Genomic DNA, 10,817 nt, shown 5'->3' on the forward strand with positions numbered 1-10,817 from the left:
GCTCACCATCTCACTCAGTTGGCTGTCAGATCTGCTGCCTTAGCCTACCTAGGTGAACTACGCCCTGCCCTCCCTCTCCACCCACCTTCAGTTGCCACCTTTTCCACTGGGGGTGGCCTCATGTGCCTTCCCATAGCCCTCCATGGCTCCCCAAGCCCAGAAACTTAAGCTTCTCTCCTGGGCCCAGGCTGACTCTGCCCTCCCTGCCAGGCTCTGGCTCTTCTATTCTCTGGTCTCCTTGTTCCCAGTCATTCACTCATTCCTTAAGTCTTTCATTCATTCCCTCACTCAGTCACTCACTCATTCACTCACTCAGTCACTCACTCATTCATTCCCTCACTCAGTCACTCACTCATTCATTCCTCACTCAGTCACTCACTCATTCGCTCATTCCTTAACTCATTCACTCACTCATTCATTAAATCACTAACTCGTCATTCCAGCACTCATTCCTTCACTCACTCACTCATTCTCTCACTAACTCATTCATCTTACTCATTCCTTCGCTCATTCATCACTCACTCACCCACTCATTCACTCACTAATTCATTTCTTCATTCACTCATACCTTCACTTATTCACTCATTCCTTCACTCACTCATTTCTTCATTCACTCACTCATTCCTTCACTCATTCTTTCACTCATTCACTCATTCATCCTTTCACTCACTCACACTCATTTACTCATTCATTCACTCATTAATTCTTTCACTCATTCCTTTACTCACTCACTCATTCATTTGTTAACTCACTCACTCATTCCATCACTCACTCATTCTCTCACTTATTCAACCCTGCCTCATTCTCTCAATCCTTTACTTACTTGCTTGTGCCTCGTGATCCTGGCTCCTTTCTTTGTCCTTCACTAGTCTCAACCCTGGAGGCATAGAGAACGTGGGAACATGGAAGACATGGGTCATGTGCTTTGGAAGCATCTCTGTTCTGTGGGTGGGGCTGAGGTGCTTCTGTGGCAGCTGCTGGTTCCATCCTTTCTGGGTCCCTGAGCACAAAGGACTACCATCTCATTACCTCCTGTTAAGCAAGCCCTGAGCGCTGTGTCACTCAGATGCACACATCCTAGTAGGGGATCTGGACTCAAGATGTGGGAATGGGGACAATTAGTATTTTATCCACATCCTGGCTGGTCTGAAGATGAGCTTCTGGTGTCCCCAGAGAACACTGAAGCTGACCCTTGGTGGATAGAGGTGAGGAACAAGCAGTAGCCTGCCTCCCCCTACCCAGGGGCCCCATAGAGCTCCATAGAGTGTGACAGAACATTGTCAGCTGGGATCATGCTGCCAGCAGAGTGACTGTGGACAGTCAGTGATATGCCTCACAAGAGTTCCTGGTGTAAGTCCTCTGGTCACCTTCTGTAGGACAAGACAAAAGGAGTTTTCTGGGACCCAAGGCCTAAAGCAGGGCTATGGGGAGCAGAGACCAAGTGTAGCTGCCTCTGGGAGGCTGGGAAGACCTGTATCTTGAGGTCATGGCTAAGGAAAAGTGGACAGGGAGGGATGTGGTACCTCCATTGCTCTCCCAGAAGAGCATTGGATCCTGGCATATCCAGCTACCCTAGCAGACCACCATAGTGAAACAGTTGGCTCTGGGCCTCTATTCTTCCTTGTCCTTGGTGAGTGGTCACATATCCCTTGTCCCTACAGGGGCTGGACCATGAGGGGTTTGGAGGCTACATGGTAGGTAGGAGTATAGGCAGCTCTGAGCTACATTCTCGATGTATGAATCCTGAAGGCCTAGCTGTGAGTCTAAGGATAAAAGTGGCAAGTTGCAGTCAGGAGGTCAAGGTGCTCAGTCACCACTGGGGACACAGCTCGTCACAGAACTCCTGCTGCCACCCTGAGAAGCACTCTGCAGGGAAAGCACTCTGGCTTCACCTTCTGGCCTGCCTGGTGTCTAGAGCCCTCTCGGTGAGATAAACTTAACTGTGGCCCACTTGACCACTTTCCCGTTGGGTGGAGGCCAGGTCACCTGGCCCCTCCCCATGTCCAATTGTCCTGACTGTGAGGTTGGCTCAGTCCCTGCCTGAGATCTGGCCTAACCAGACCCTGCCTTCAGGCATCTATCAAGGGTCTGCCAGGCCCTGCTGGACCCACCTGTGCTTGTCTGACTTGTCACTTGGATTCAGTGGTTAGCTAATATCTAGAGTAAAGGGACAGGCAGGCTGTGTGGATGCCATCACCATATGTGGCTGTGTGGGGTCAGACTAGGGACACGGAGGAGAACGCATTGGGGGCGGGTGGCCTCAGAGTCTCTAGTATCCCTTAGACACTGAGAGGAGAAACGAAGGTTTGGAACTAAAGACAGAGAAGGTACCCACTCCACACAGGAGAGTCATGCTCTTTGAACTGTGCAGAGGAGAATCTCCTCTGATTTAGCTACATCTGAACTTTCCTTTCAATTGCCCTTGTCTGATGTCACCAGGCTGGGGACAAGAATGGTGTACCCCAATGTCTTCTGCTAACCCCAGAAATGGATTGGGCCAGGATGGTCTGGGTGAATGAAAGATGAGCAAGTGAGTGAGTGAATGAATGAATGAATGAGTGAGTGAGTGAGTGAGTGAGTGAATGAATGAATGAATGGGTGAATGAGTACATGAGTGAGTGAGAGAATCAGTAAGTAAATGAATGAGAGTGAATAAGTGAATGGGAAAATGAATGAATGAATATAAGAGCAAGCGAGTGAGTGAGTGAGAATTAATGAGTGAGTGAATGAATGAATGAGTACATGAGTGAGTGAGTAAATCGGTAAGTGAAAGAGAGGGTGAATAAGTGAATGGGAGAATGAATGAGTACAAGAGCAAACAAGTGAATGAGTGAGCCAACCAGTTCACATGAGACAACAGGTTGTCTGTTCAGAGATGCAGAACCAGCTCTGGGTGACCCACCAGGCTCCAGGCAAGCAGCTGTCCATGTTCCCCCCATGCAGCCTTCATCACTGGCCTGGTGCCAGCTGAGGTCTTTGGCCCTGGGTCCCTCTTGCTGCCATTATTTTGTACAGGAGACCACCAAAGATGGGGGTGCAGGAGACCACAGTTCCTAGAGGACACAGCGGGGTCTGACCTAGGGTCCTTAGCCTTGGAAATACCACTTGATTTTCTGCACAAGTCCCAGCTCGCACTCTGGCTCCGTCTGTCATGCATCCTCCCTCTGAAGTCTTCAGGCCTCAGCACAGGGGGCCACCTGTCCCAGGAAACCTCCCCGACCTCCTGTCCACACAGGGCTGCTTGTGCAATGGGTCCCTCACCCATCCCAGAAAAGGCTCTTCCGATGACAAGTCTGGCTTGTTGGACACAGTGTACACCATGCATGCCTCTGCTTCCTGGCCACCCCCTGTGCACCACAGGCTGGCACCCTGCTGGTGGCCCTGCTGGATTTGTCCTGGTCTGAATAGCTCCCATCTTTGGGTGACTGTAAGTTTCCAAGCCCAGCTTTCAGCCAAAAACCTTTCATTAGCTCTGTTTGTTTGGACTGTTTCTGCCCTTTTAAAGTGAAAATAGTTTATTTTTAACATATGGATGCTTTTGCTTTCTTTTTAAGATGGTGTAAAAAATAAAAATTCTGGCCCGCTTCTTTTCTTGGCCAGCTTGTCTGAGCAGCCCTCTTCATGAGACTCCCTGTGGTCTTTCAGCCCCACCCCAACCCAACCCCTGCTCCACCCCCACCCGCAGCACCCCCTGCTCCACTAGCTTCTCTGAGGAGAACTGCAGAGGTGCAGAAAGAGGTGGGATAAAGCTCTGGAAACAAACCCAAGGGGCCTGGCAGATGACCCAGGGACAGAGGCCTTTGAGCAAAGCTAAGTGCTGGAGCTGTTGAGTGGCTGCCACAGCACAGAGCCCGAAGGAGCAGCTCTGCCTCTGCCCTCAAAACCACAGGGAAGAAGGCAGAGGGGACAGCAAAGAAGGGAGTAAGGAGAGGAAACAGAAGAGACAAGAGAGCAAAGGGGGCAGCTCGTCAGCTGAGCCCTGAAGGTTTAGTGGTTTAGTTGGACCAGCCAGGCTCAGGATGGGGCCACAGGGCCAGCCTCGGGTGAGAACAGTGCCCCAATGGTGCCAAACGTAGTGGGGTGTGACTGCAGTGCCAACCCTTGGGAGACAGAGGCTAGAGTTTGAGGCCATCTGGGATACACACACACGCGCGCGCACGCACGCACGCACGCACGCACACACACAGAGTAACAAAGCAAAAAGACCCTGATAGGCATGGAGGACAAAAGACAGAAACAGCCAGAGAAAGGACCATGGTCATGCACACATGAGCCCCTCACAGCCAACAGGGTTCACCTGATTTCTAGGGTGGCACTCACTTGAGAGCACAAAGAGCAGGTGCTGCTAGGACAATCAGCCTTGTGTGACTGGAGCACAGACACAGAGGCCCCTGGCTGCTGCCCTCCCCAGCAGCGCGGCACAGTGAATATGCCTCCACTGTCCTTCAGCAGGTGACCAAGAGTCAGCCACACAGTGAGACTCTGGGCATTGGTGAGAGAGGGAACCCCAGCTCTCTGTGTGCCCTCTCTGTGCTGTTCAAAGAACAGCACCAGGCACAGAATGGGACATGCAGGATGCCACCAGCCCAGAAGGGGGACACACCTGGCTTTGGGCCCCTGCTGTGACAGACCGTGGTGGCTCCTCCCAAACTCAGCCATAAAACAGGACAGTAAGTTACAGGTGCTGGAGACTGTGTTCACGTTCTACCCAGAACATCTTCTGAAACATACATCAGAAAGGCAGGTGGCCCCACGGAGGCATGGTGGCACTAATAAATAGAATGGGGAGATCAAACACAGCTGGAACCCACGGGAAAGGAAGCCCTGAAAGGAAGAGATAAGTAGGTTGGGGATTTCAATAAGTGCACAAAGGTTCCCAAAGTCCTCCACACAAAGCTGCCTATGTAAGGGGACGTGGAGAGCATCTCTCCATGTGTTCTGGGAGCAGGGGGCAGTCCGGAGGCTGCACAGTGCTGAGAGACACTTGCACCCTGGCCAGTTAGCCAGTTAGTGCACCCTTGGCACTCAGCCGAAAGGCCAGGCATGAGGAAAAGGCCACTGGGTCCCAGAGCAAGAAACAACAGCAGTTCATCCACTTAAGAAGCTGCAAAACTACCCTCCAAGGGGCCGTGTACAGAGCGGCAAACAGCCACCAGTGGGACTCACTGCAGCCAAGCCAGGACTATAAGGCATCAATCACCCCAGCAGCCCGGCCACAGGAAAGACTGACTGTGAGGACCCAGAAACCGTGAGCATGACAGGGAGGAGAGCCGCCCAAGAGGGGCGTTCAGAGATGTGGGAAGCAGCTACTCAGTGCTGAACACTTTTTCAAAGAATTCTGCAAACCAGATGGTCACAATGCGTGAGCAGACGGAGGCTGTCAGCGGAGACTTGCAATGCCCCAAAGAACAGAACAGGAATTCTAACCTGCAAAGTTCAGTGTCTGGAATGGAAATATCACTGGGTGGGCTGCAAGCCACAGACAGTAGGGCGGGGGCACAGCGGGCAGCCGAGGGTCCGCTGAGAGTGCACGAGGCCACAAAGCCACGGGCTGAATCCACAACGATGAAAGAGAAAATCAGTTAGTGAACTGAGAAGCAGAGCAAACGGCATGATCCCATCTTAGAGGTTCAGAGAAAGTCAAGTGTGCTGAGGGACTGACCTTGACAGCACATGGCTGCCCCAGAACGGGTCTATTAGCATCCACTCATGGAAAATGAAGACGGGCTTAGCAGGGGCCACTCAAGACTGTGCATGCGGTCTTGCTCTTCCTAGAGAAGCATACAAGCAGTTAGGAATTGCTAGTGGTGGAGCCTCCTGTAAGTACCTCATTGCCCATGTCCCCAAGGTAACTCCCTCCCAAGGTCCTATAACTAACTTCAATTAAATTCATTGGTTTGTTAAGATAGACCAGGGCGGGATGCTTTCTTTGTTCTGTTATTGATTCTCTGTCTAGGATGAAGAGATGTTCATTCACCCCTCCCCAGGAAATCCTTGGCACACAGGGACAAGGTGGAAGCAAGGGGACCAGGGAAGAGCTGTTGCATGGCTCCTACAGTGGGTGCTTAGATGTGTAACAGAAGCTAAACCTTAGGAGGCTGAAGCAGCGGAGAATCGAGTCCCACATGTCTTCCCATGTCTTCTTGCTGCAGTCGCAACCGTAGTTTCCCTGCAGAGTATCTGTGGGGAGAACTCCAGGGTGGCCATCTTCCTCTTTGTCAGTGAGGGGTAGCACACCTCCTTGGTGAACAGGGTTCACCCTGTGAGCGTGGAGAAGTTCCAGACTTGCTGATGGAGCAGAGACTATCACGTACGAAGAGGTTATTAGGTCAGCCGTGGAGTCGGTTACATCATTTGCTCTGAGCGAATAAGAGGCAGCTGAGGCTTAGCTGCCCACCAGGTAAGGACATGCCCAAGACAAGGAGGGGTTGTAACAAGAATAGGGATGCAGGTGCCATTCTCCGTGCCAGCCTCTGACCTGACAAGGAGGTGAACCGGAGGATGAGACCGGGGGGACACCCGCCGAGGCAGCACGTGGAAGTCAGAGGAACCTGCAGAACTCACTTCTCCCCTGCCTCCAAGTGGGCCCTGGGGTTGGATGCAGGTCGTCAGGCCAGCGGCAAAATTATGAGCTGAAGACTTGAAGACAGGAGAGAGGCCGGTGGAGACAAATGGTCACTCAGAGGGAGAAGCAACCCTGGGGTCCTGACCTGGGACAGGTGTCAGTTTCTAGCCAGGGCCATACCCTGTGCAAAGCTCCTCCCCTTCTGGGAGAGCTCCTGGACTACAGTAGTTTGGTTCCCAGAGTAACTTGTTCTGTGGACACCCAGTACCCATGTAGTGTCAATTAGTCAACACTGATACTCTTGAGCTGCCCACTTCCCACTTAGCAATAGCCAACTGCAAGCCAACAAAAGGGAGACTTTTCAACCTCCTTCCTCGCACCCCACTTCTGCCTCCATAAGTTTGTAACAACCCCCTTGCAGATTTGTCCCCAAATAAAAGCCAGCACTGTCCTAAGTCCCTCAGTGCTTCATCTCTGTCCTTCTCGGTGCCCTTTATCAATGGGCACCATGCCATACTGGTAAGGAAGCCAAGAAGCGTCTGAGCGGCCATTAGAGGCTGGGGGTACATTAGTTTCCTTTCTTCTTGCATTGGCCAAATACCTGAGCAGAAGCAACCTCTGGAAGAGAGGTTTACTTTGGCTCTTGATTTGAGGACCGCTATGGTAGTGAAAGCCTGGTAGCAGGAGCAGGTCACAGCTACAGCAGTAGCAGCTCGCTCACATCTGGGCCAGTCAGGAAGCAGAAAGGGAGAACACAGCCCCTCTGCTGGCTTTCTCTCCTTTCATTTATGTCCAGTTCAGGATCCTCACCCACAGGCTGGTGCCTACCATATTCAGGGCAAACCTCCCTCCTCTCAAAACAGCCTCCTGGGCATTTCTTTTGTAAATATTTCTTTATTTTCCGGGGGAGGGAGGCACGTGCATGCCATGGCACACGTGTGAAGGTCAAGGGTTGATTTTTCTCCTTTCACTGTGTGAATCCTGGGGACTGAACCCAGGTCATCAGGCTTGGCAGCAAGTGCCTTACTAACTGGCTGTTTCTTAATCCAATGAAGCTGACAATTTGAAGATAACCATCCCACTTACTTCAGGGATGTCCCTAGGGCAGCAGGAGAGGTAACAGTCTTGAGGACTCGGGCACTGGGAGGCACATACTGCAGCCAGGAAAGAGGTGCTGTCACACCTGAGGAGGCCAACTCCCCAGTAGAGAAGAGACTAACATGTGTGTCATTGGTGTCCCAGAAGGAGAATAAATAAAGAAAGAAGAGGAACTATCCTAAGGAGTCATAACTAACATTTGCCAAGCTGGTGATAGACACCAGATCACAGAGCCAAGAAACTCAGAGAGCCCCAACAAGGATAAAATATCAAGGAAACGGTGGTGCGCCTGCACATAATTTCAAGCCACTGAAAACCACAGACAGAAAACCCTGAGGCAGACGGTGGGAAAGGCCAGACTATCTACAGAGAAGCCAACACAAGACTTTACCGATTTCTCGTCATCAACTGTGCAAGCAAACACAAACGAGAAACCACACCTCTCCAACAAAAGCTGGGGGTGGTCATTATCTGAAGCCCCACTCCATGGGAAACGCTTCGATCCTCCTGACAGAGGGGATGTTGAGTGGAAGCACTAGGAACGGAAAGTACCGGAGCCAGAATCATGGCATAAAACTGATCCGTGATTTACTTCAATTTTAGGATCTATGTTTGCAGCGGAGGTCAGACTGGATGCATGAGGGACAAGGACAGCAGGAAGGAGGCCCCATTGCTGCCCAGGGTGAGACAGTGATACCCTCGGATTGTTGACTAATCCTTCACCAGCCTGTCAAGCCCAGGCTCCTCCATGAGGGTCTACAGATGGGGGAAGGGGAGACATTTTGTATAGCAGAGTAGAGTAGCTACTGGTGAAGTGTTGTGCTCCTGTAACTAAACCCACTGGGGACAAAACAGTCATGGAAGTAGAAGGGGAACTGCCTGGAAAGAAGGGATAAGAGGGGTGGGCATCAAAATACACGGCGTAGATGCATGATTATCATGATAAAGGCCATTGTTGTGAATAATTAATATATGCCAATGAACACATTGTAAGCAAGCATCACGGAGGAAAGGGGGCTAATTTTAATCTGGAGCTTTCAATCTGGAAGGAATGGGGCTATTCGTGGCTAAAAGACACAACCATATACAGCCACCAAACTAGATAAGATGGATGAAGCAAAGAAGTGCAGGCTGACAGGAACGGATGTAGATCTCTCCTGAGAGACACAGCCAGAATACAGCAAATACAGAGGCGAATGCCAGCAGCAAACCACTGAACTGAGAATAAGACCCCGTTGAAGGATTCAGAGAAAGGACTGGAAGAGCTTGAAGGGGCTCGAGACCCCATATGAACAACAATGCCAAGCAACCAGAGCTTCCAGGGACTAAGCCACTACCTAAAGACTATACATGGACTGACCCTGGACCCTGACCTCATAGGTAGCAATGAATACCCTAGTAAGGGCACCAGTGGAAGGGGAAGCCCTTGGTCCTGCCAAGACTGAACACCCAGTGAATGTGATTGTTGGGGGGAGAGTGGTAATGGGGGGAGGATGGGGAGGGGAACAGCCATATAGAAGGGGAGGGGGAGGGGCTAGGGGGATGTTGGCCTGGAAACCAGGAAAGGGAATAACAATCAAAATGTAAATAAGAAATACCCAAGTTAATAAAGATGGAAAAAAAAAAAAAAAGACAACCAGTGGGGAGCGACAGTGACACAAGACGGCAGCCACCACAGGCTCGGGAGTAAAAGTCCCTCGAAATTTCCGACTGTTGGAAGAGCTGGAAGAAGGCCAGAAAGGAGTAGGAGACAGCACAGTTAGCTGGGGTCTGGAGGACGACGAGGACATGACACTCACAAGACGGACAGGCGTGATAATTGGGCCTCCACGAACAATTTATGAAAACCCAATATACACCCTTAAGATAGAGCGTGGCCCTAAGTATCCAGAAGCACCCTCGTCTGTGAGATTTGTGACAAGAGTCAATATGAGCGGCGTGAGCAGTTCCAACGTGGATCCACGAGCCACGGCAGTGCTGGCACAGTGGCAGAATTCCCACAGCACCGAAGTCATCCTGCAGGAACTGAGGCGCTTGACGATGTCAAAAGAGAACATGAAGCTGCCACAGCCACCAGAAGGACAGTGTTACAGCAATTGGTCACCAAGGCTTTCCCCATCCAACCCAAGTCTTCATTTTCCACAGTAGTAAATTTTCTAGATCCATCTGTAGACCTCAAAGTACTGGAGAGGAAGCCCCACTCAGACTTCATCCTGAGACACTGCTCTGATGCTAACTTCTTGTCCATTTGAAATACCTAAGTTGTGCTGTGTAACATCATCTGTCAAGTGTAACCGCTGTCTGCCTGGTTGAACTTCTGGGATCAAGAAGGTGTGTTGAAATTGGTTTCCTATGGGAGCGGTGGGCACAGCTAACACAACTGTGGACAGACACGTCTCACACAATCACCTGCTGCTGGCACTCGGCCTGGGTCTGCCTTTGCCCGCCCTGCCCTCCGCCACACCTATGTGGTGGCCCTTAGAATAGATGGGGGAGGCTTCAGGTAGCAGTCGTGGGACTGACCACCGCTGGGCTTGGGGCACTTTGGCTGCACCCCTGCTTTCTTAAGTCTTAAGTGATTGCCCCATCCAAGCCATGGTCCCCACTCCTCCACTCCCACCCTTGGCCAAAGCTTATATTGTAACCTCCCCTCCCTCTGAAATTGGCCACGAGTGAGGAATTCAGGGCTTCCCGTCTCCCTACCTTTATCAAGGGGTGCTGCTTTCCCCTCCTCCAGTCCCTTGTTGCCCGTCACCACCCAAACCTTGCTGTGGCCAGAAGCCACCAGATGAGATTGGAAGAGCCTGGCCTCCCTCACTGAGCTCTGGACCATACTCGTTCACCTGCCACCGGCCTGGGAAGGGAGCGCCGGGTCCTCGGCCCTGCCACCACCATCAGCCCTTGAGCTTTGAGCTCAGGTCTAGAGGTGAACAGAGCAGTCACAGGGCGACTCAGACAGGCCAGCGCTCAGGGTCCTTGGATATATGCCTAGAGAAAGGCCATACGGAGAGTCCTCAGTGCACATGGTTCTGAGTTGGTTCCTTTTCCCATAATAGCTTTGATTTTACCCATTGAAGAGGTTTGAACAGGGCTCTCAGTCACCCTGACCACTCATCGGGTCTGGTGTGGAGCCTGACAGCTGGAGCACGAGGCC

At 51.5% G+C, this 10,817-nt stretch overlaps 1 protein-coding gene across 1 annotated transcript; it reads left to right on the forward strand.

The window, feature by feature from the left end:
- Positions 1–9,319: 9,319 nt before the first annotated feature.
- Positions 9,320–9,811, forward strand: LOC116912019 (ubiquitin-conjugating enzyme E2 variant 1-like; the record flags this gene model as incomplete). The annotated part of the gene is made up of 1 exon (XM_032915908.1): positions 9,320–9,811. A coding segment is annotated over one exon (492 nt), but the record flags the coding sequence as incomplete, so codon positions are not given.
- Between the last annotated feature and the right edge of the window lie 1,006 nt (positions 9,812–10,817).

This window comes from Rattus rattus, chromosome 11, assembly GCF_011064425.1.
Source record: "Rattus rattus isolate New Zealand chromosome 11, Rrattus_CSIRO_v1, whole genome shotgun sequence".
Lineage (NCBI taxonomy): Eukaryota > Metazoa > Chordata > Mammalia > Rodentia > Muridae > Rattus > Rattus rattus.